The 27323-nt window shown below is 36.2% G+C and overlaps 2 protein-coding genes across 3 annotated transcripts in view; one reads left to right on the top strand and one right to left on the bottom strand.

The window, feature by feature from the left end:
- gnas (GNAS complex locus) overlaps window positions 1-25253 on the bottom strand; it is a 45603-nt gene extending 20350 nt beyond the window's left edge. Inside the window, exons 1-4 of one of the 2 annotated variants that reach the window (XM_067460360.1) lie at window positions 24677-25253; window positions 7995-8067; window positions 6244-6298; window positions 6027-6146 (exon numbers count right to left, since the gene is read on the bottom strand). In XM_067460360.1, coding sequence (XP_067316461.1) covers window positions 6027-6146; window positions 6244-6298; window positions 7995-8067; window positions 24677-24932 — 504 coding nt within the window. In that variant the 5' untranslated portion in view covers window positions 24933-25253. Of the gene's footprint in view, window positions 1-6026; window positions 6147-6243; window positions 6299-7994; window positions 8068-10363; window positions 11673-24676 lie in introns of those variants that run through there. The other variant, XM_067460361.1, reaches the window with a different exon arrangement.
- The window catches only part of tubb1 (tubulin, beta 1 class VI), a 66035-nt gene that overhangs the window by 30106 nt on the left and 8606 nt on the right, over window positions 1-27323 (top strand). The gene's annotated exons all lie outside the window — the stretch shown is intronic.

Here is a 27323-nt window from a genome sequence, read left to right on the forward strand (position 1 = left end):
GTACACAGGACTGTTAAACAGATTGTAAACTAATGAAGACAGAGAATGTGAGAGCTGTGTGCTCAGGCTCAGCTCCGTCCAAATTAGTGTTGCACGATATACCGGTACTAGAAAAGTATTGCGATACCCTGCTATTACAAACGGTACGATATGGACTTTTATTAGTACCGGTACTTTAAGGAGAGCAGCGCTAACATTAGCTGTATTTCTTAATTTGCGCCGATGTGTGACAGCAGGTGTCAGGACGTGTGTGCGGAGCTCTGCTTCCACCGTTCACTAAACATTGGAAGTAGAAGAGTTAAATATACACGCGCGTCGCTTGATAAAGAAAGCAACAGAAATATGCGCGCATGAGAAGAAAAAGCGTGGCGCGGGACGTGCTCGTGCTGCCGGACTCTGACCTGAAGTGCGCACACACACCTTTCAGACAACATACGATCGCAATTCAGTTCTTTCGCGGATTATTATTTGGGTTTGAATGGTCAAACATATGTAAAAATAAACGGCCTGGCGAGTATTCAGGTAAACACAGTCGGACATGTCTTTAGTGAATGTATACGGCTGAGGTAATTATATCCGTGCAGGTCTTCAGCCAGACCTAATATTCTGTGTGATTAATGTTAATCAAACACCAATGAAAAATAGAAAACCACCACATGCTTGGCTAAATAAGTAAAATATATTTATTAAGAATCAGTTTATTGTTAAATTATTGAGTGAAGACTAAGTAAGCAGTTTTATATTTGATTATTTAATTTCTTTCTTGACTTGGTATTGTTAAATAGACCTAATGTAGCTGAAAAATGAACTGTTTTGTGTTTGTAATTTGCATTTTTTGCTTATTTTTAAAAACAAAGATACAATTAAAAATATTATAATCATAAAATTACACTTATAAAATATTAAATGACTCATATCATGAAATAAGATTTTGGTCATCCCAACCTGTTGAGAAGTGAAAGGTTAGTGAATGATAACATGATTGATAATTTGATCTCTGTAAGGATGTTCACACTGGCATGTAGTTATTATAGCAATAAGAGGAGGGAATGGTCAAAAACCAGAGCAAGAACATGCTGGCCAATTGAATTTTTAATTAAAAAAATAAAACAATGAATAATAAGTTATGTTGTCATATTATTCATATTAACAGTTTTTTTTTTTTTACCATGGTATTGATTTAATATCGGGATCGAGGTATTTTAGTCTGATATCGTATCAAAGTTATAATTTTAGTATCGTGACAACACTAGTCCAAATAAAGTTCCGCCACGAATCTTGAGGAACCACCCTAGAGATTATTTTCTACAACTACCTGGTGTAAAAGCCCCTAAAGTTTGCAGGTCCCCTATTAGCACTGGGTTTAAATACAAGTCAAATTGGCACTTTTATATTTATCTTTGAAACCAAATCTTCCGCCATCATCTTGTCAGTAACCTCACGTCACACATGATATGAAATCTGACTCCTGCTGCTGAACTGTGCTGTGACTCTCGTTCAGCTCACGTTGATTTAAGCAAACGTGTTCAGATTTTGATTTTAGTGTATGTTCTCTAACTGAACTAAATGATTTTTATTACAATAAAAAATTCTAAATGATGAAGGCAGCATGGCAACTAACACCAGTAACACAGACTATTGCTCAAAGCCTAATGGGAACGCCTAGTGTATCTGATTTAAGATCAACTCATAATAAACACTGGAGTTAAAAGATAAAGAAGTGTGCTTTACTGTATTTGCCAGAAAATAAGTCACACCTGAGGGTAAATCGCATCAGTGTAAAAAAAAGAAAAAAGTGCTTTTTATTTTAGGCCTACATTCAGAAATAATGTAAAATACCAGTAAATAAAATGTAATAAACAAACAAACCTTATAAATATGTAGGTCTATTTACTTCCCGTCACTCTACAACAAACCATTTAAATTAATGCAATATAGAACAAAAAAAGAATGAAAAATATAAAATTATTAAAAACAAAAAACTAAATTGACATTCATTAAAAAATACTTTTATTTTAAACCACAAGCCTAAACTGATTTTTTTTAATCGAAACAAACTGACGTTGGGCTTGCGTACTTCTCAAATGTTTCCATATTTGTAATGTAACATTTGAATGCTAAACTATTATTTATGTTAAGGCTTTGTACTACAGTCAGGTCCCAATATACACGCAAAACAGCATCCTTCATATGCGGAAAAATATGTTTTGAATAACAGCAAGTCAACAGTAGGGGGATGACTGACCGGCACGGCTTTCATTTTGTACAATAGACAAATTAAATTAAGCTGAATAACTTTTTATATGTTTCAGTTGACTGCATTTTTTTTTTGGTAATGAACTGACGCGTGTGTGTGTGGGCATGGGGCGCCGGAACGATCACTTTCCTCATATCAGCAGAAACAAGTTAACACTAGACTTGCTACGATAGTTGGAGTTGCCCAATTTCCCACCGCGGCACCGCCACCACAGTCGTTTTGATTTTTATAGTAATAAAATTATTTTGTTCAGTTAGAGAAGACACTACAATTAAAAACTGAACAAGTTTGCTCAATACAGTGAGCCGAAGGAGAGTTGCAGCAAACGCAGCAGGAGTCAGATTTCATTCATCACGAGAGCTGACAGACAAGATGTTCACGAAAGATTTGGTTTCGAAGTGAAATATAAAAGTGCCTATTTTAGTGAGTTTATCATTGTACTGTTTTGTTGTTGTGTTTTTCAGTCAGAATAATAGGCTAATGAACCTAAAATTCAAGCAACCCACCTCCAAATTGGTGCCAATTCTAAACTAAAAAAAAAAGGAAATTAGCAAGGCCGCATGCGCATTCATTCACGGCCGCACAGTCATTCATAGTGCGTGTTCAGTCTTGCGTGTTCAGTTAATTACTATAGAAGAAACTTTTAACAGGAATTCATGCCCGAGTGGCCGTGCACCTTTTACTTAAGGCTTAAAATTAGCGATTTGAAAAGCCCTTGCCGGTGATACCGGTTTTATCGGTGTTCTCACACGTCGATTAACCAGTTGGAAAATGTCCTCACATCACATCCCAACTTAACACATTTATGATCATACAGGTAAGACATCATTCAAAATGGTCACAAAGATTAACCAAAATACAGTGAATACTTGATGCACAGACATGAGAAATATATACAGAAACCTTTAAATGCCTACTTTTTAAATAGTTTTGATTATTTGATGTTAAAAGCATTATAGGTCACTTTGGAATAAAAATCGCAACACACTTCAGATGTTTAAAAAAACAATTCGTTGTCCAAAAAACATGGTATAGCAAATTATTCCACTGACCCCCTTTGGCTATCGGTCACAGACCCCACTTTTGAGAACCCCTGCTTTAAAAAAAATGATGAAGCCAGATTAATTTACTTTTTACAATGGCCTTGTAGAGCACAATATGGTAGATGTTAACATTATATGCTTCAGTTCAGCTTTTCAGCATTCTCCTTTTGGATAACGTGCATAAAAAACACCAAACAACGTACGCACTTCATGTATAACAAAAGACACATTTATAGAAGAGTTCAAGACAGAACTAAACGATTCTGACCGCCCACTGCAATTCAGACGTGGTGGTGAAATATGAATGAGCATCTGAAATGAAAAACTTCCAATCTGAGCTGGACACAAGACAGAACTGTCTGTTTAGTGCCTATGGTGGCATGAACCTGAACCTGAAACGAGCCGGGACAAAGGAAGAGCGACACCATGGTCCCAAATAGGAACGGGACATTCTCTCTCTTGATCTTTGTTTGTGTGTTTGGAAATTGTAGTGTTCATTTTGGCACAGCTCCTTTATCATAAAGGAGTGCCACTACGCTGTTAAACGTGTAGGACAAGAGCTACATACTTGAGAATCACGCCACCCACAAACTCTCACTTCTCTTACCTTAAATATTTATTTTTTGGCTATTTTTGAATCATAACAGTAAATATCTTCTTGTTCTTGTATATGCTATTATATAAAATTAAAGATATTGGTTACAAATAAATTCATACTTTTATATACACAACACATATGCTTCTACAGAACAAATAATAAAAAAGGGCCTTCATTTTATTTTTAATATAATAAATGTCAACACACGAAATTACAGGATTTAATCCAAGCACATCTTAAAAATGTTGTAAATTTATTATTGATATAAGTAATGTTCTTCAAACAGGACCTTCACCAGACGCAACAGTGGCGTAGATAACGCAAGTGCGGCATGAGACAATAGTATTTAATGAATAAACTCAACTATAAAAACACTGCAATAGTTCTTCGACAACATGCTCAATGTAGGGCTGGGTAATATAATTAATATTCATGATATTTAAATGAACCAATGTAAGAATAATATGTGTGAGTATGTTAGAATGGAGATTATAACAGTGGCTTAAACGTCAGTAGCTAAAACAGCATTATAGGAGTTCATTCACTTTAATAATACATTTCCTTGAATCAGATCAAACTATCTTTTTCCAAGTATCAAGTTCTAATTAAACTATTTGTTTCCATCATTTAAAAATGTACTTGTGGCATTAAATCTAACAGTAACATATAGGTTAAAACTGTTCTGCATTATAATATAAATTAAAAATAATAAGTATCACTGTTTCTGGCATTTCATATATTAAACTTTTTTAATGCACTTGGCAACAATAGCTCTTTGGTAAAATGACAGATCCTCAATGCAATACAATGAATACTCTGTACAATGAAATAGCAAAAAAGAAAGATATTTTCAGCTATTTTGCCCAGCCCTAGCATAGCGTTAAAACATTTTGTCCGTGTTATTTTTTTATTCATCTCATCTGTCTTTCACTCATTATGTCGTTATGCTAATACTCTTCACAGTTTCCTCCTAGCTCAATAGCTTCACAACAAGTTTTTATTTGTTTTATTTCATGGAAATATTACAACTCAGCCATGCAACTGTGCTAAATAACACATACAATAGTCATATATAAACTTCAATGGGTCGTTATATCCTAAAGTGACAAGACTGAGTTATAAATGTCAATAATTGCGTTGCTTTTTATTTTTGTCTCTTGCTTGCAACACAATCAACCAGTCAGACTGGTTCCCAGCGGGCCCTGGGGCCACAGAGTGAGAGAGCAAGCGAGAGAGAGAGCGAGAGAGAGAGAGAGAGAGAGAGAGAGAGAGAGAGGTGGGTGGGGCACTATCTTCTTTGTAGTAACATTAAAACTACAACCACTTCCTGTACTCGATTCTGACCTTTATTAGTTAACGATCAACTCGGAATCACGCAGATCCTGTAAGGTATCCAGTTTTATAGGTGTCAAAAATCCCAAATGATTGTATTCATAACCTAATAATTAGGTAATTGTTACATAATGATATAGCTTTCCATTTAAAACCTTGTCTAAACCAGCAGGTGAACCGTTCAAACTCTCTATTTTTAAGTCCATGGGGCCACCAAGTTTGAGTCACCTGTAATTAAATCTTAAGCAGGCCCATTGGCGCAGGTCAGGGCGGCTCTCCACTCCCCGTTCCCTAGACACAGAGCACCTGTCTAGGTGATGAGGGAGCAGGGAGGTCCTGGGTGACAAGGTGTGTGGCTCAGGTGAGGCTCTCTTAAGGGAGAGTTTAGAGGTTATTACAAGTAATCAGTCGTAATGAACGCCACACCATTATACATAAGAGTCACACGTACACACACCCACATTTTCCCTCAGGTGGGGCCCTTTTTCAATTCACCTGTGTTGTCCCCAAGCAAAGAATAGCTGCTAATTATAATTGCACAAAGCACACATGGCCCTACGACCGAGGAGAACACTCAAAACAAATTCGTTGTGCAGTCTGACAAGATCCACAACAATCAGCCTGAAACTTGCATTTTAGATGTACATACTATGCTCACACACTTGTTTGCCATTTCAACTTGATCTGTCTTTTTTTATATAACTAAATACATCAGTCAAGCTGAAAAAGTCTGAACACAATACTGAGTCTGAGCACAGACTCGGGGATGATGGGCTTAAAATATCTTTCTACTCACCGTTGTAAACTCAAAGTCCTTTTGATTGGCTAAATTGAGGATGTAATCTATTCGAAACTTATTTGCTGGACAGGCTAACTGGACTGGAGGTACCAACATGGACATTGCCGTCACAATAGTCTGTAAAGGCAAAAAACAAAGACAGCCAGGGTTTCAGTGCTTTCACATTTTTGCATGTTGAGATTACGAGTTAAACTCAAGAACCTTCAAGACTTACCTCTATAGCTTCTTTTATATTATTCTTGATGTCTTGAATTTTCTGTTTTTTCTCTCTGTAAAAAAATAACAACACTTGGTTACTTTAGATCAATTCCTATTTAGGCAAAATAGTTTTATTCCCAGTTTCACAGACAAGGCTTAAGCTAGTCCCAGACTAAAACGCATGCTTGCTCTGACATATCTTAAAATATGTCAGTGCCATTGTTTTGTCTCAAGATGCACACCGTGTTTTTGTTTATAAAAGCTACTTAATGTCCTAGTTGAACAAAGGCTTCATATAAGCCCTGTCTGTGAAACCAGGCCTAAAGTCATAAATGGTATATCAATTATATAACTTAATGCTACTTAGGTGTGAAGGCTAAAACTATTTTTTAAAATCATTTATGAATCATTTTTATCATTGTAATACATCACACAAAGTTATTTTTGTCTATCCATAGTGTGTTAATTAAAAGTTGTATCATGAAAAAAAATGAGCACTGCATTTCACAATAAATAGATTTATCACTCAGAAATACATCAAGAAGAAAACACAACAGTAATGTTTTTGTTTATAAAAGCTACTTTAATGTCCTAGTTGAACCAAGGCCTAATCCTGGCTTAATCTAATACATCTCAACAAAGTTATTTTTGCTGGAAATTGAACAAAAATGATTTTATATTTATAGTTTTATATTTTAATCATGTGTTGAAGTCTAAGTTTGGATAATCCACTGAATTAAATACTTTACGAATTAAGGTGCTTCAACGCTAGAAAAAACTTTCTCTTTTTTTATTTTCTTCACTACAATGGATTCAAAATGAGTAAGTCTCACATTATGAAACACCGGAATTAAAAACTAAAGACTTGTAAATAATATTGTAAAACTGATGGTTCAGACTCTAAATTCATATCGGATGAGCTGCAGTGGCTGCAAGTTGTTTATAAATTAGCCAAAATAAAAACACATGACTATACATAAACTGAATACCTGAATAGTAAATGCATGCAAATCATGTTTTGTATATCATGCACAAATATATCTACCACACGATACATGGTGTGACAAAATCTCTAACATTACAAAGCATAAACCAAACCCTAAGCCTTAATAATTCCTGACTTTTTTCAGCTTTCTAGTCAAATTAAAATGTATTTTCCAGTTGCTGAAACTACAATTTTACTACTGATTAATTCATGCAACAATCATTTATTTTGATTGTAAATCATTATACATATTTCTGCAGCCTCTGTAGTATTTTTGCACACCTTTACTACACTGATTGAAAAGTAGATTATAGCAACATTAAAAAAGTTATATCAAAACTGGTGTCAGATGAGCTAAGAATTTCTGGATAGTAAACACTAATATTAAAATTAAGTCTGTGTTTAATTATAATGGGATTTTCAGTTAGCAATATCCATAGTGCATTAATAAAAAGTCCTATCGTGAAACTAATTAAAGCACTGCATTTCACAATAAACTGAAATACATCAAGAGCACAACACAATAACCTAAACACACCTTTACCACAATACATTTCAACATCCTCGTAAATCTTCAAAAGGAGGAGCGAGACCACCACCAAAAAAAGCCCATTATAGCAAGGTGATGTTGCCAACAAAATGGCACGATGAATGAAATTGGGGTTTGTTTATGCTCTATATCAAACTTAACTGTATGCTATGGTTAAGGACGCAATAAAAAACAAGTCTGAGGTGACTTAAGCAGAATCAAAAGAGTGCATAGATGTGAAAGCCATACTTACTCAGCATTGAAGCCATTGACATGTAAAATGCGCATCTGTTTGACTATGGTGCTTTTCCCCGATTCTCCAGCCCCTGAGAGATGAGGAAAAAGAAAGATATAAATCACAAGGGAAGTGTGTGTGTGTGTGTGTGTGTGTGTGTGTGTGTGTGTGTGTGTTGGTATGTAAAATTATTTTAAAACGACAAAGTCAATCCGGACTAATTCACTTTTCAAATTATACTAAAACCGTTTATGAATTATATTATTATTCCAAAATGTACAAAAACTGTACAAGATTTAGAAATAATGCCATCATAATCAAATTCACAAACCCCTTTTATATGGAATATCATAACTTTGCCTGTTATTACGCAAATAAAATGTCACCAATTTAAGATTTTTAAATATCAGCAGGTGCTTCCATATTTCATAATACAAAATTATTTTTTTAAATGCTTCATTCATTAAAGTATAAACACGCCAACATCACCAATCAATGCAAGTAAACCTCAACTACAAAACTGTTTAGCTATCCATCCATCAAATCAAATAGTGACAATTGCAAAATTAAATACGCCACCTAAGTTCTCTTAGAGCCGTAGCTGTCAAACACTGACAAAGCTGAACGATTTTACAATTTATGGTCAATAGTGCACAGTTGTCTGAGTTTCCAAGTGCTAAATATGAGAAGAGAGATAACTTCTCCCCGTGGATGTGAAGTACAAGCTACAGAAGCACCAAAACACCTCAGCTTTAGGCTCTCAGTTCAGATGCATGATGAGAACCTCTTTATCACAACACGTATTCTGTTACCAGGCTCCAAATGTGTCAAATAGGCCTGTTTGCATACAGGAATTGCACATTTGTGCTCCAATTACACATCCCTAAATCACTTCAATCATGGGTATCTAGAAATATCCCCCTTTCTTCCCTTAAACACCAGACATTATGATTTAGAGTGCTTCGCCTTGTTGAATACATGGAATTTTGATTTAGAACAGGGTACTTGTAGGCCATGTGTATAACTCAACCACGCTAAACAAATAGGTCGTTGTTAGAGAACTGAGTTTTATCAGACTAAATCAAATCAGACCAATGTTAAAACATCTTCATGCCTGGCTATGCAAAGTCAATTAAATAACTAAAAATGCTTGCTAATTACATTAGGTTCAAGATAGAGAGGTAAGGAGTGCTAGACCAATGTGGGTTTTTTAATGGCCTAAAACACCAGTGCCGATATCTAGAAACAGGCAGACCGATATAAACATACTGCAATCTAATGAAAGCAAATTAAATTTCTGAATTTTAATTATTTTTCCATCATATTTGCTTAATTCGCACAAAAATTGTGTATCATTCATTGGCTATCCGGAGATTTTGGAAATGACAATAGGCGAAAAGACCATTTGTTAATCACCTGGTCAATACAACCGGTCAACCGATAATCTAAAATATGAATGTTCAAGTATACGAAAAAAATGTTTGTACAAATACAGGGTGGAAATATATACGTCCCCTCTTGCCATTATCATTTTGGGGAAGCTAAACTAAAATATAATACGAAAAAAGTATGATATCTATAGAGAACAGGGTGGCCGATAAATATACTACAGTTTAATGAAAGAAAACAAGACATACAAAATGTCTGAATTTCAATTACTTTTCACCATATTTACCAAATTCACCAAAAAAAGTAAATAAAAATACAGAAAATGTGTATCATTCATTAACTATCAGCATATTTTGAAAAATGACAATGAAAATTACCATTTCTGTTAATCGCCTGGTCTATCACTAATCTAAAATATCAATGTTCAAAGCATATGAAAAAATACTGAAGCTTCTGTTTGTAAAAAACGAAACAGGGTGGTCACCTCTTGCCGTTATCGTTTTGGGGATGCCCTGAATGCTAAACCAAATTAGAATACTATAAAAAATGTAATATAATAAAAATAGTACCCTGCAAAATGATTGCACATGTTCTCAGAAAACAACGTGACATCTACTTTAGAGAGATGTTTGGGTTTGCATATTCACACATCTCCATGAAATAGTTGTGAACGAATTATAAAAATCACGTGAGTCCAAATATTTCCATAATGCAAAACGTATTGAGCATAAATCAGATGGGAATGAATGGAGAGATTGAGCGGTGTTAGATGAAGCACCACAGGCCTCCTCCAACCCAAGCCCTGAGGTGTCCACCACAACGGCACAGGAATCCCAATCGAAACGCGTGAAGTGAACCTACATCATTGACTAGAAAAAAAGTGCATCAAATCCACACAAAAACGCAACGCGTGACAGGGCCCCGGTGAACGGGCACGCGCGTCAGTCAGCGCGTCCAGCAGTGACAGAAGAACCACCTCAGCTTTCAGACCAACCTACCTAACAGTAGTAGTCGATGAGTTGCTCTGTAGATCTGTTTGTCTTTCTGGAGCTGTTTTTCTATCTTTTTGTTAGCTTCTCGCTGGGCCTTCTCCTCATTTCGCTGGTCCTCAGTTTTACTGTTGCCCAAACAACCCATTTTCCCGAAAACCCAAGAAAAGTTTTGGGGAGGGGTGGGGGGGAGGTGAATCTACCGTATGAATAAATGATCCAAATTTCTTGATTGGCCTCCGATCAGAACACTTTGATGGAAAACCGGGACATTTATACTCGTATGCACATAACTCCCCTGGATTTAGTTGATTAGGGCAGGGGAGATATGAAAGCTATGGGTGACTAGTATTGGCGAGAATAGGTGGTGGTGGTGAAAACACACTAGGCCACACTAGTCCTGTCGAGCGCTTGCTGCTATAAAATATGATATTTCTGTGTATGGATGTGCATCCAGCGAAGCCTTCGACGTTACATGAATGATTTCGGCTTTCCCACGACGGCGATTTAGCACATTTCCCGTCGCGAATCCATGGTCGTTTTCCCGATATAACGACCGACTCCTATTAAAATCATGAATAGCTCCACAAAACGCGATTCTTTTCGGTGTCTTGCTGTCGAATCCGTTCACCAATGCAACGACACGGGCAGAACGAGATAGAAAGGGTGGCTACAAATTAAAAAAATAAATATTTCCACCAAAATGACGGCATGTGGATCATTCCGCCCTGCGCCGTGGCCGACATGAACCTTTTAACTCCGTTACGAAACGACGTTTGTCCGCGAGAAAAATACGGTTGGTGGTGCTGAAAAATTCCCCTCAGATTGACGCTATTTTCCCTCCGGTTCTGCTTATGGTGACTGATCGCTTTTCTTCGGCTTGTCCAAATCAAACGAGGCCCTTCGCCGTCTTCTCCGTTACTGTAATTTGAATTTCTCCTCACATCCGTGAGGCTTTGACGCGAACGGCGATCCTTACGGTTCTTTCAACCGCCAGATGCAAATGAGACCGATTCCGTCGATATTTTACCGGTTATCGCAGTCCGAGTCCGCTGTCAGGCTACGCTTTGTATCCTTCTTGAATTCGGGTGGTAGATCATGTGCATTTGGATACGTGAAGATAAATCCGATACCACAACGACAGCGATGGATCCCCAACGGACGGAGTGCGTTGAATCCCCAATTGTGGCGAATGAATCCTTTCCGAGGGTGTATTTTTAGCGATTATTTCCTTTTCTCAGTGAATTGTACATTGAGATAGATAGCGTTGAAGAGATGGGTGGGGCAAACAGCTCTCATTGAACCCTCAGTACCAGGGTAATCACATGACATGACAGAAAACGTCAGCAAGCGGCGATTCTGCGGAGAAAAGGCGCCCTCTTTGAAGACATGAATCATACGTGATAAAGTTCTCGATTCCAGCCAATACATCTTTGACTACTGACATTTATCGCTGGTTATATGTAGGCAGTGCGAAATACTCTTGTGTTTAATGCAAACGTTTCTGGACCACGCGCTTCAACCTTAAATGTATGGAAAATATGCGCATCTTACTTATGATTGGGAACTGGGAACTGTTAAATACCAGAGCCGAATAATAATGAAATACTTTTAATCAGTTAATGGTTCTTGAATGTGCATTGCGCATTCGAGGCGGATGAAACAGTATTTAAATACTCTGACCGGATTAGTTCGATTCCCGAAAGGATGACTCTTAAGAGTCGGTTCTTTGAATTGAATCATTAACATACAGCGCGACTGGTGCGTTATGATTCCAAAGCGAAAGACTCGTATGACTCGGTTCTTTTTAGTGAATCAAACAATTATCGAAAACAAAAACATAATACGTTTTATTGTAGTCAGTAGTATTTCATAAATAACTTAAATATTTCCAAATTTTAAGCCTGGTGCCAAATGATGAGAATTTCAGACATAACAATTTTAAAGTCTGAAAAAATAAAATCATTTTGAAAATATTTTATTTTATTTATTTATAAAGTACCACCGATTACAATAAAAAACGTATTCATTTTATGAATAGTAAAAATTAATAATTTGGTCATTATTTTTAAAATTACAAAATAAATGTTTGAATTTAAGTGTTCGTCATTTGTTAAAATTAGTCCATAATACTGAGCAAGCAAGAAATAATACATGTGTGTGAATGAGAGGGAACCAAGTGGAAGAGTGAGTTTACAGGGAGAAGAGGTAAAGAAGGTGCAGGATTTTAAGTACTTAGGGTCAACAGTCCAGAGCAATGGGGAGTGTGGAAAAGAGGTGAAGAAGTGTATGCAGGCAGGTTGCAATGGGTGGAGAAAAGTGTTGGGTCTGTTGTGTGATAAAAGTGTACCAGCAAGAATGAAAGGAAAGGAGTACAGGACAGTAGTGAGACCAGCGATGTCCTGTGGTTTGGAGACAGTTGCACTGAGGAAAAGACAGGAGTAAGAGCTGGAGGTAGCAGAGCTGAAGATGTTGAGGTTCTCTTTGGGAGTGACGAGGATGGATAGGATCAGGAATGAGTACACCAGAGGGACAGCACATGTGAGATGCTTTGGAGACAAAGTTAGAGAGGCCAGGTTGAGATGGTTTGGACATAAAAGGATGCTGAGATTAGAGGTGTCAGGCAGGAGGTCAAGAGGTCAAGAAGACCAAAGAGGAGGTTTATGGATGTAGTGAAGCAGGACATGAAAGTAGTCGGTCTGAGAGAAGAGGATACAGAGGATAGGACTAGATGGAGGCAGATGATTCTCTGTGGCGACCCCTGAAGGGAACAGCCGAAAGGAAAAAAAGGGGGTGGCCATAATACTGAGGACTTCCAAGTGAATGTTATATTTTAAACACCCCCTTAAACTTTAAGTAAGAATTAACTGTAGTAACTGATGCATTTGTGTGAGAGGGCACTTCATTATTAATCACTGCAGTGTAAATAAATGTTATTGCTCGTGTAAGAGCGAAAAAGACAAAAAAAGTTATTTTCAAATATTTTTGTAATATTTTAAAAGTGCAAACAATTTGAAGGTGTATTTTTACAACCACTGATTTAAGCACGACTGCAGCAAAATACAGAAGTAAAACGTGCAGCAAAGCCATGTCACAACCAAAGGTGTGGAGATGTCCAAGCTCGTTCATTTAAATGGTTAAACCTGCGTGTGTTAATTAAAAGCTTCCTATCAATCGATATGTAGGTTGTTTATTTTGTAAACGGGTTCTACTGCAAGTATTTTGCGATGATTATTTAATTGTTCGAAATTGTAAATATGTCAAAAAGATAATTCTGGATATATACCATATTTTAAGCAACAAAGAAATAACCTTCTTCATTCCCCCATTCGCCACATGCAGACATGTAAGCCGGTATTGTGATAATTTGCTAAAAAATTCAGAATTAACACCAAAATAAACCAAAAATATATCAAAAAAATTTATGACAGCACAATATCTTCTATTTGACAATAATGAAATTAATTAGTCTAAACAAGATAGCAAGGACCTCTTTGGCGTTTATAACAGTGCTAGTGAATCTAAATTTTCTATTTTTTAAAGAGCATATGCAGTTATATTCCTTTTTCAATGTAAATATCACACATTACATTCTTCAGACATGCTAGAAAGAAAATATACACTTGCATATATCTGGCGATAAACCTTATTTATTCTTTATAGTTGTTTTGTGCATACGCCCCATTAAATGGTAAGTGTGAATTCTAGAGGTACAGAGCTGTTTTTATTATTATTTTCGTTGAGCTAATAAAAGAAAAGTTAAGACTGTGATATTTCATTCAGGCTATAGTAACAGCCTAAAGCTGAACAAGTATGGTGCCTTGACATGTTAACTTAAGTCATAGATGTTTCTCATATATTTATATTGCTCCAAACAAAGGCTTTAAATAGTGACATGATAGCCAGAGAGTAAACCAAAGAATCCAGAAAGGTATCTCTAGAATAAGAGATCTTACACAAGTCAATGTGATGTCAACACATGAGAGATAAACTACTGTATGGCAGTGACCGAATTGGAAAATTACGTTTCATTGAGCTATTTTTCGACACACTGTGGTCTATTTTTGATCCCTTAATCTTTGTGTGGTGTTCGGGAGCAGAGACTAAACAGACTCATTTGAAACAAAGTCTGGTTTTACAAAGAGGCTGTATTAAATGCATATTAAAAGTTAAAAATCAACACAAAGTTAACTTCATCTTAAGTGTAAGTTCTTCAGTGGACACCCAATTAAACTCCACTCTGAGACAATACCAAAGTTATCACCTTTACTAAGGATGCATGACTGGATGCTTTACTGATAGCTTTGAGATGACTCTATCACCAGAAGGTGGCAGCATTTCTCTAATATTTGATCTCCAGCAGAGGTTTTTTTGTGTGGAAAACTGCACTGTAAATAATGGCAGTGGTTTTAAAAGACTGTACAATGCGACAAACCATATGTAATTTAACCATATGTTATTTAATTCATGTTTGTCACGTTTTATGTTTCCATGATTTGTGTGAATGACTGTGTATTTACCTTCTCAGCTTTTATTCAGTTTATTTTTATATTAGTAATATATATATATTAGTAATTCATTTTTTTATATTTGTTTTATATTAATTCAGTTTTTAAACAATTTATGGATTCTCACAAATTTTTATTTATCTTTTACATCATTTTTATTTTATTTTATTTTTATATGGTTTATTGATTGAATAATTTAATCTTTGGTTTAATCTTTTTATCAAATTGCAAACCTCCTGTGATTTCTTCACAAACCCCAGTTTGGGAAGCCCTGACGTTAATGCACTTCATTTTGGCTGAAATTTTGCACCCCTTCTGACAAATTTTTGACTTTTTTTATATATATATCATTATGGTAAAATATTATCCTATTCCTTTCTATGTAATAACAATTTAAAGATTCAGTCTCAGTGTGTACATTTTAGTGGCATCTAGTGAATTGTAACCGTCCACCGTTCACCCTTCCCTTTCTAAGCACAGAGAGAAGCTACGGTGGCCAGCACAGGACAAAGATGTCTTCTGAGACAGCAGGGACTAGCTAGTGCTCTGTAGAGCAGTTTGTCCGTTTAGGGCTACCATAGAAACATGACGATGCAAAATGGCGACTTCCCTGTAAGGGGACCGGCGGTGTGTGTAGATTGAAATGCCTCATTCTAAGGTAATAAAAACATTAACGCTTCATTTTGTAAGGTCTTTATACAACACTGAAAACATAGTTATGTATATTGTAATGCATTACTGTCAATAGATCCTTTTTTATATTACACACTGCACCTAAAGTAAGGTCAAAAAAGTAGTCACATCATATTACCTAAAATGTGTAATGTAATAGATTACATTACTAACTACAGTTTTCATCATGTCATTTTTATTCAGTAATGAAATGTGTAAACAATCTGTCCAGTACTGTCGGTAATGCAACTATTGTAAATGAGAATAATCTGAATGCTCAGCACAATAATTACACAATCCTATATTGAAGAAATCATTACATATGACATATTCTCTGAATTTTTTATTTTTTTAAAAAGTATCCATTCAGTCTCACTAGCTGTACTCTGTTTATTCAAGAATTAAGCAATTTAGCAGTTCTGGAAAACATAAATCTTTTTTTGCTTTTTACTTTGATTTGTTTGCAGGCTGACGTACAGTGAATGAATATTGTTGAATACGGTTTCCTTGTTTTCCTTAAGTCTTAAGTGATGTGTATTTTCCATAACAGTGTACTTTCAGTCCAGTAAGGATAGACCAATATATCAGACAATATTTCTGTGGCCACATTTGCACTGACATACTGAGCTGTTGCGCAACAACACAACTGTACACATTCAAGCAAGAACAGCTTTGTCAATATATAATAAACAGTCTACTTTCATTTCAGAACATTTTATTGTGTAAAATAAATGTATTTCTTTGTCTCATTTGACAAAATTAATTATGATTAATTAATTCATTAATATAGCGCATTATTTATTATTGTTTTATTTGCCGTAATTAATTTGTGTTCATTTTTTTATTAACTGCACTTTATGAAATGGGATAGAAATGTGTATTTAAAAAAACACTTTAAAAAGAAGGTTTTGTTGTTCACTGAATAAGTACAACAAAAAGTGTTTTGCTTACTCAATATTTAACAAAATTCGTATTCTTTTTGAAGAAAAAATCAGTAGTGCTTGCAGGGCATTCTGGGTTGCCCAGATGTCTCTGTGATGTTTTTGTCCCTCCTTTAATGTTCTATGCTTTTTTAAGCCCATTTTATCACAGTAAGCGGTATATCACTTTTACACAATGAGGTTAAATATAGTCAAAACTTTTTAGCCCAAATTATCAAAATATGTACATATCGCAATATGCATAATCGCAATGGCTTGCGATATCTGAATGCTTTTTATAAGGCTACTTTGAAAAGTTTTAGGTAGACTATAGCAGAGATTAGACTAGGCACGCAACTGTTGTTTATATGTGACTTGCTTAATGTTAGGAGGTATTAAATGCAATAACCTGTGGAAAACACTTAAGTTCGGGACACAAATGCTTACACACATGAAGCACGCGCACAGAAAGCCGCCTCTCGGACAGCGTGCCATCCCAAATTCAGTTATCTTTCACTGCTTATGAACTCGGAACTTGTTTATGGCAAAAATCATAATCAAGAGATTATTATGGTCAATTTTGAAATCCCGATAAGATATTTAACAAAATTATTGGTGGGTGATGTATGATCAAAGTAATTTTAAATGTCAGTGAAATTTTACAATTATCGATACTTCAGCGAAAACTAATATTAGGTTAATTAATGTAAGTAAAAAGCCCTCAAAACAGTTAAAAAAGACAAGTAAACATAAAATAAGCACAAACAAAAGTGCGCTGGAATGGATGCAGCAGCGGCACAACAATCGTTTTACCTCAATTATCCGGTTTTCATAATCGTTGGAAGCCAAAATCTGAAGTGAAAAATTTGAAGTGAACATAAACAGTTGGGAAAGAATTCAGATGTGTGTCAATAGGATCCGTTCATTAAGTCTTAAAGTGACAGCCTGCTAATACAGTAAACCTGCTGCTGTCTGTCAAACAAAAGATACAGAGAAAATGAATTAAATAATTAATAACTTGAATTAATAACTTTTGTAGCTTAAATATTAATCAGTGTTTTTAATTCATGAAAAGAGTATGCAGAGTATTATTTTTTTACATTTAAAGGTGCACTATGTAATATTTTTTCAGTAAAATATCCAAAAACCACTAGGCCAGTGCTATATATTTTGTTCAGTTGAGTACTTACAATATCCCAAATGTTTCCAACTATTTGTAAAGGACCGGGACGTTTCAGCATAGCATCTGAGCGAGTCGCCTGTCAATCGCATCATATCTGTGCTACTCTCGGTTTTATTCTGCAGAAGCGCTTTTCTCTTAGCAGTGTGTGAACATGTCACAGCAGCACCGAGCGAACGCACAGAGGAACGTCATAACATAATTTTAAACACGCTTAAATGTATCTAATATGATAAACAGAGCTGCTTTACCTTAGCCTGACAAGCCAGACCCACATCAAGATGTTTGGTCTGGAAACTCACCATTGACAGCTCAATCCGAGGGGCGGATAAACGGTTGTCTTTCAAACTCCCTCTGCACGCAATAGGATAGCGCTACCACCAACCAGAGCAACGAAGGTGAAACAAGCTTGTTGATAGATTAAACATTCGCCGTATCCGGTCAGCAAAACTCCGAACACATCTTCCCTTGGATTTTAAGAATGACTTCAGTGCCGTTCTTTTCTCAGAGAAAAGCTTAACTCCAAGTCTTCCAGAGTCGCGGTCAAAGCTGATTCGAAAGACCGCCGTTTGCCAATTTCTGTGTTTACTAGAAACACGCAAACTCGGCCGTCGTCATTATGGCCCCGCCCACCGACTCTATACACGATGTGATTGGCCCGGCAAGAGTTAGGCGAATACAGCTCAGAAGGGTATTGAGAGTAGCTAGACGACACTCGCAGGCAGATTAAATTTGCTGCCGCTAGGGTGCGTCTAGATTTCTAGGCTAGCTTTACCTCATAATCATGACCGGAAAAAGCAGAAGGGCATGCGCCCGGCATTCTTATGGCAACTGTGTCCCGTCCCGTCATATTAAAAGTCCTGTTACTCGCGAGCCGTGTGTTTGTATATCAATCGCTCCGGCGGCCGTGCTCAGCTCCACAACACTCGGCCCTGCTCTGCTTTACACTACAGTAACGTTAATAACCACATCCATGAACATGATTTCTGCCAGAGTCCTATTTTCCACCGGCTGTGAGGTGAACACCACATGTCCCAAGATACTGCGCTCACACTTGGTGTCATCAAACTACACCTTTCTTTAGAATAGGCGCCCTCCAGTGGACGGAAAATTTGCATAGTGCACCTTTGATTATTCAATTTCTGTATTATTTCTTACTTGAATGCTTTAAGTGTTAAACAGATCTAGGCCTACCTGAACAACTTATAGCACTGTATATTTAAATTTTATCTGGATGCACTTAATCTAAAGTTTTCAGGTTGATATAGCTATATATTACCAAGTTGACCAAACAGTTGTTTATATTTAAATAGTTTTGAACACATTGATATGAAAATGACATTGTGAGATTTGTGAAATTACTTTTTATGTAATGCTAAAACATGCTGTTCATTTTCAGAAATTGTAGCGATGCTTTCTTTTACAGGAAAGGTTGTGAAACTAAATATGCGATCGAATATATTTAAATATAATTTATACTGATTTAACACATTTTAAAGCAATATCATATCACTAGGGGTATAACGATACCCTCATGTCACGATTCGATACATATCACAATACTGAACTCTCTCTAGGATATTATTGCTATACTCAAAGTAAAAGGTTAACAAAAAATGTACTTTTGATTAAAATGTTAAATTTGGTATTACATTGGGGTGGAAATAAACAGGCATGGATTTGGTGCTGGTAACCCAATGCACAGGACAGGTCACACCACAATAACATATTCATGATTCTGAAGCTGAAAATAAAAATATATTTTCTTCGATGAATATGCACTGTCACTAACTATATATATATATATATATATATTTTTTTTTTTTTTTTTTTTTTTTTTTTTTTTTTTTTACTGCTAACATAAGACATTTAGCATTATCAGGACCCAGAAATATTTCCCCACTGCATTATTATACATTATATTCAACATAATATAGTATCTTAAGGAAGTACTGAGACTAAAACGCTGTAAAAGTTTTTCTCACACAGTAATTTTCATTTTGGGTGAACTAAACTTTAAAAACAACTGCTGGGTTAAAAACAACCCAAGTTGGGTTGAAAATGGACAAATCCAGAAATTTTTAACCCAGCGGTTGGATTAAATGTTTGCCAGCATTTTTTAGAGTTTAGTTCACCCAAAATGAAAATTGCTGTGTGAGAAAAACCCAGGATTTTTTAGAGTGTATACACAAAAAGATTGTCACTATCCACGATACATACACTTAAATATTCTGGGTTAAAAACAACCCAAGTTGGGTTGAAAATAGACAAACCCAGAAATTGGGTTGTTTGAATGGGTCCATTTACTAGGGTTCAAATAACCCAATTTCTGGGTCCATTTCCATCCCAACTTTGTTTGTTTTTAACCCAGCATTTTTAGAGTGTATTGTCGCATTTTTGTATTGCACCACATTGTGACACGATGTATTGTTACACTCCTACATATCACATATGGCCCATCGCATTATCTTACAAGTTATCGCATTTTTCTTCAATATTGTGCAGTCCTACTCAGGAGTCCCATTTGTGTTATGTCACATTACATAACACAGTCCCTTTCAAGGAAAGAGGTAATTCTGGGAATTAGTCGCCTTCTCCTTGTCTATTGTTATATTAAGAACTGCATGCCTTCCTCAAGGTTTTAGGATCTACTGAGAATGGAACAAAAAAACTACTGTTAGCAGAGACAATTAACATGATAAAGTATCGGCATGCATTACAGACGATTTGGCTTAATTTAGTTGTGTGTAGTCAGAGGTTAACTCTGACTCGATTAAAAACTGGATGTGGCAAGTGTTGAATGTCTTTTGTCATGCCCCGCATGAATTTGCATGATCAACAGTGGACTTCTTATGAGTCCATTCATCTGATTTCATGCAATATTTCATCCTTCATGAGAGGATGTGATTCTGTTTAAGTGAGCAATAACACCATGCAATCACTTAAACTAAGATATTACTCTTGTGGGCTTGCAGCTGCGAGCCTTGAGATCCAGCTTCAACAACAGAGGCGGCAGTGAAAAGCGGCCACATCAAAAGAGTAAAGCTACAAAAAATTTCATTGAGGTTGATTCTGCGTTAAATCGGCAAATTGTTATTAAAGCCCAAAAGCAGAAAGAAGGCATTCTATGGACACACTTCATAACCACACTTCCTTTTTAGATGAGCACACATATCATTCACGCAAACACTACCGACCAAGCCCCATAAAACACAAACACAGAGATCGTTTTCCTACATTCTAAGGTTGCAACAATCAGCTTTGTATGTGTGTCATCTGTTTTTTGAACCAAGCACCCGCATGACTAGAGTATTTTGGTCACAGTGCTTAACAGTTTCTTCGTTTGTGTCGTCGGGCTGCCCTCCTTTTCTTGTGTAACTTGTTAATAAAAAGAAGAACAGCTCTCATAAAGGTAGCAGCAAATGAGGCCTTGTGTAATACTACTTTATCATACCATGCATGGCTGCTCTAATGCTGTTTACACCTCCAGAAAAGCCAAAGGGGAAATCCAAGAATTCAACAAGTTTGAGAGAGAAAATAAGGCATTGATGCTAGGAATTTTTCGAGATTCATAACACACCTTTAAATATAGAATCAACATGTACTCCTGTCGGACGGGCATAGATACATCTCATCTTTTGGTTTACAGAAAATATTTATTCCAAGGAGGAAGTTAAGCCACGTGACTGCTGCAGAAGTAGGCGGAAGGGGAAAAATTATAAAATGTATATGCCACAAGAATAGCACTGCAGTTTCAGAAAATAAAATGGTCTTCAGAAAACAGTTTCACTTCACTTTTGTACAATTTTAGACTAGAATCAGCAGAATGTCTAGATGTATGTTCCGCAAAAAATGTCTGAGTTTTTTTAGCCTTCATTACTTGTTGCTAATTATTTTTCTCTTTACACACACACACAAACACAAACAAAACAAGAAGGGCCAGTTTAGCAGCAACAGATTAGATCTTGACCAGATGTTTTCACTGTTATGACAGTTCATGACCATCCCAGAGCCAGGTTTAATCCCATTTAAAGGGATAGTTCACCCAAAAATAAAATTCTGTCATTAATTACTCACACTCATATTGTTCTAAACCCGTAAGACTTTTGTTCTATTACATTATACAAATGAAGATCTTTTTGATTAAATCTGAGAGCTTTCTGTCCCTTCACTGACAGCTACTCAAATTAAACTTTGACACTTTAAAAAGCTCAAAAAAGCTAATAAAATTATCCATATAAATTGAGTGGTTTAGTCAAAATTTTCTGAAGCAACACAATCGGGTTATATGATGAACAGATTGAATTTAGCGTTTTATTTACATTTAGCTCAAACGTGCTGCGTAACGCGAGAATGAACCTCATTGGTTCTTGCTAACACTCAAACGTGCTCCGTAACACGAGAATGAACCTCATTGGTTCTTGCAAACGCTCAAACGTGCTGCGTAACACGAGAATGAACCTCATTGGTTCTTGCAAACGCTCAAACGTGCTGCGTAACACGAGAATGAACCTCATTGGTTCTTGCTGAAGCTCAAACGTGCTGCGTAACACGAGAATGAACCTCATTGGTTCTTGCAAACGCTCAAACGTGCTCCGTAACACGAGAATGAACCTCATTGGTTCTTGCTGAAGCTCAAACGTGCTGCGTAACACGAGAATGAACCTCATTGGTTCTTGCTGAAGCTCAAACGTGCTGCGTAACACGAGAATGAACCTCATTGGTTCTTGCAAACGCTCAAACGTGCTCCGTAACACGAGAATGAACCTCATTGGTTCTTGCTGAAGCTCAAACGTGCTGCGTAACACGAGAATGAACCTCATTGGTTCTTGCAAACGCTCAAACGTGCTCCGTAACACGAGAATGAACCTCATTGGTTCTTGCAAACGCTCAAACGTGCTGCGTAACGCGAGAATGAACCTCATTGGTTCTTGCAAACGCTCAAACGTGCTCCGTAACACGAGAATGAACCTCATTGGTTCTTGCAAACGCTCAAACGTGCTGCGTAACACGAGAATGAACCTCATTGGTTCTTGCAGACGCTCAAACGTGCTCCGTAACACGAGAATGAACCTCATTGGTTCTTGCTAACGCTCAAACGTGCTGCGTAACGCGAGAACGAACCTCATTGGTTCTTGCTGAAGCTCAAACGTGCTGCGTAACACGAGAACGAACCTCATTGGTTCTTACTGAAGCTCAAACGTGCTGCATAACACGAGAACGAACCTCATTGGTTCTTGCTAACGCTCAAACGTGCTGCGTAACACGAGAACGAACCTCATTGGTTCTTGCACAACAAGCGAACATGCTTGAGCTAGAGGGGTAGAAAGCTCTCAGATTTAATCAAAAACATCTTAATTTGTGTTCTTAAGATTAACGAAAGTCTAACAGGGTTGGAACAACATGAGGGTGAGTAAATCATGACAATATGTATGTATACCTATCCTTTTAAAGAGCTCATTTGTATGAAACTCAAAATTACTCAAAATTCTCTTTTTGCAATATATAAATTGGTAACACTTTACAATGACGTTTCATTTGTTAATGAGGTTTCATTTGTTGACCTTTGTTAACATTATTTAATAAAAATATAGCTTTTCGTGTTTTTTTCATGTTAGTTTAAAGTGCATTAACTAATGTTAACAAGATTTTAATAAAGTATTAGTAAATGTTGAAATTAACATTAACAAAGATAAATAAATGCTTTATAAGTAAAGCTCGTTATAAGTTCATATTAACTAATGTAGTTAACTTATTGTAAAGTCTTATCTATAGATTTGAGGGAACATATTCATAATAGTGGTCAATTCATATGCATTTTTCAGGGACCGACCAAAAACCAGGGTGACCATAGTTTCCACCAGAAAACCCCAACAGATACTCTCCATTGACAGAGAACCAAATAGGACCTGAAACTTTTTCAAGTGGTCAGTGGGTAACACAAATTTTCACATGGTTTGATGCTATTTTTAAATGCTTAAAAACGTTTTTAAAAAGAGATGGCGTAAACAACTCTTCTTCTAATGCATTCATTATCCTTTATTTTACCAGGAAATAATCCCATTGAGATTCAAAATCTCTTTTTTTAAGGGTGTCCTGGCCAAGACACCATGAAAAAAAAAAAATACACAAATAAATTAGCTAAAAATGTGGCTATTTGCTTTTGTCTTCATATAACAGAAGTAGGACATGGAATAACTATTCATAAAATACTTGACTTGGAACAAACTCCACCCACAAGAACTACATAACTAATTTCTCCACCTAGAGAAATATGCTTTAGACAATATTACAACTGAAGAATTCTGAATCAATGCTAGCGATAGAATAAAACTAAAAGTGTCATGTTTCTGCTTTTAAACCTCGCTTGCCTCTGCATATCTTGGCTTCCATTGTAAATACTTATTACTGTAAATGCATTTGCTGTTCTTTTTTTTAATTCTCTCGTAATGAACAGCAGCCCACATATCTTCATAGCTGCTAAAAATAGTATTTTTAGTCAGCAAAATGTATACTTTTTATTATCATCATTATTGTATTAGTGTATTATTGTATTACTTCATCTAATGAGATGAAAACAGTGAAAAGTATAATTGTACAATCCTTGGAAATGTAAAGTTGGAAATGTAAATTTCATATTTTTCATTTGAATTGTTTTATGCCATAAACTAAAAATCAAACAACAGATTAGCCTACAAGCAGTAGGTCTATGTCAAAGTTAACGAATGGTTACTTGTTAAAAATACAGTAGAAAAGTGAAAACTCCCTAAAGTGATAAAGGCCAAAATCAAAATTTTAAGCAACTTTGATACATTTAAAACTAGTTTGTTGTGCTGATTTTTGTTTTAGACTCACGCCATTAATAATATATATATAATGCTTAAAAACTACTAGCCTACAGCATTTAGGTTGACACAATGGTTACCACGGTAACGTGTTTTAAGGGGCCAGCAACAAACTTTGCGTTAGCCGCATGAGCTCTTATTTACCTTGACTGACAGCAGACAAAGTAGTCGCACCATCCCAGAAACTCGTCTCTTACCTAATAACAGCAGCCTGTGCGTTTGTTTGTACTCTCTCTTCTCCGCTTTCAGGCTCTTGTCAATGTTTCGACTCCGTTTATTCTCCGCTTTGACCCGCGCCCTCTCCTCCACTCGCCGTCGCTCCCGGAGCTGCGGGTCACAACTGTCCGAATGGCTGGACTCGGCATCTATCGCAGGGTTTGCACCGGTCCGTCCGCCGGTGTACGTGATAGCCGATTGTGATAACCTAGATCTGAAGCTGTGACACATCCCCATTGCCAAATGCTGGGATCCAACCGTGAGGTGTTTAACATCCGAAAGGAATAGTATTGTAGGATAAGAACACCATGATGATGATGATGATGATGATGGATATCCAGGTCAGGTGGAGAGAAGGCTCGCTATCCCTTACAGCCTTATCGCTCAGGCTTTCCAAAGGTGTCAGTTAGCCTCATCGGGTTTTCCCTCAGGTTCTGATATTCATGAGTGGACAGGAGTGAACTTTGACCTGACACGCATAGCGTACTTTTCACTGTTTGTTATTCTTGCTGTACTATTTCTGGACCCCGCTCCAAGTCCCTCCTTGTCCGCTAGAGCTATCGCCGCTCCGCTCGCTCTCGCGTGCTGATCTGGGATCAGCGCCGTAACTTTTGCACAGCGTTACATTTTCACGAGCAGAAGGGGGAGGTCACTCACTCCGTGACGTTGTTTAAATATTTGTGGCTTCACAGATTATTTTAAGGGAGATGAAAAACTTTTCAAATTAAATACATTAGACTAGCTATATTATAATTGTCATTAAATATATTTGTTATATTTATATAGGACTAGCTTATATTTATACAGGACATTTATAATAGAACTTACACTTATTGAGCGAAACGAGGTATTTATTTCAATTATTCCCCCTGGCGGTAATATTATCTCGGTTGTTATTCACAGTGTTGTATAATGTTGTTGTTCATTCATTGAATAAAAAAAAGGTCACTCGATGACGTCACGTGGAAACAATTTCACAGTTTAAACACTTTATTCTTTTTATGAAATTCAATTTATTATATGATTGCTATTATTAATACATTATGTTATAATCTATTTTATTGGATTATATTTTATATTGTTTTATAATGGAAATTGTTATTACGATATAGATACTGTGCGAGTTATTCAACCTTCCAAAAAACAGGAGAGCAGTCATTTATTTAGCAAAGTGCTGTGGTGTTTGTGCCAGCTGTGTCAGATCTGTAGTTACAATGAGGTCTTTCATTATTTCGAGTTATTTTTAGAAAGGGATAGATAGATAGATAGATAGATAGATAGATAGATAGATAGATAGATAGATAGATAGATAGATAGATAGATAGATAGATAGATAGATAGATAGATAGATAGATAGATAGATAGATAGATAGATAGATAGATAGATAGATAGATAGATAGATAGACAGACAGACAGACAGACAGACAGACAGACAGACAGATAGATAGATAGATAGATAGATAGATAGATAGATAGATAGATAGATAGATAGATAGATAGATAGATAGATAGATAGATAGATAGATAGATAGATAGAACATGACTCAGTACACTACACATCCTGTATGTACAGGCAAGGGTGTACAAAATGTAACAGTTGTGACAATAACATCCTGTAGGTGGCGTCATTGTACACCATCATGTAAGTTCATGACAAATTTGGTAATTTATAATAATTTTTTAGATAAATTGCACAGTATACCCAGAAGCATCATACTCGCTCAGATTAAGGGCATTCGTGTGTGTGTGTGTGTACCTTACCATACCTAAATATATTTTAGGAACAAATTTATACCCAGAAGTGAGCAAAACCTGACAACATCTCCAAAAACCTCTCTTTGTTTCAGTTAAGGTTAGGTTAAAAAAATTACAATTATCTGTATAAAAACAATATAAGTCTATGCAATGTCCACATTTGGATAGCTACGTTAAACTGTGTGCATGATGTGTGTACTAAGTGACAGATGCCACACGTTAAATGAAATTAATATATAAAAGACTTAATATATATATAAGAGATGCTGACTCTCTTGCCCTTTATAATTAGCTTTCTCTCATTCCCCCTCTTGTTGCTCTTTCTGTTTGATTTCCCTTCCTAAAATGACTCAAAATAATGAAAGACCTCATTGTAACTACAGATCTGACACAGTTTGCACAAACACCACAGCACTTTGCTAAATAAATGACTGCTCTCCTGTTTCTTGGAAGGTTGAATAACTCGCACAATAGCTTGCCTTCTGTTCTTAATCTGTCCTACAACACGCCTCATGCATTGACATTATCTACAACAGTGCCTTCGCTTCACACTGTCCCTTGACTTCAGCTCTTTTGAACAACTAAGGACTTGTGGTTTATCTTAACTTATATTATGTATGATTGTTTGGATCTTGACAGTCAGAGAATCACCCTAATGAATGATGGAAAGATGAGTTCCTGAGTTAATGTTTAAATGTAGGGAAGAAATAACAACAAAAAGGTTCTTGTGAAAACTACTTTGAGCACAACAGTGGCATCTGTTGGTAAAATATATATCTGCATATATGCTGGCCTTACAGAATAATAAGACGTAAAACATATACACATATCCAGAAATGTCAACTTCAAACTCTTATTCTTATTGCAGGAAA

The sequence above is a fragment of the Pseudorasbora parva genome, chromosome 12, assembly GCF_024679245.1.
Source record: "Pseudorasbora parva isolate DD20220531a chromosome 12, ASM2467924v1, whole genome shotgun sequence".
In the NCBI taxonomy this organism is placed as follows: domain Eukaryota; kingdom Metazoa; phylum Chordata; class Actinopteri; order Cypriniformes; family Gobionidae; genus Pseudorasbora; species Pseudorasbora parva.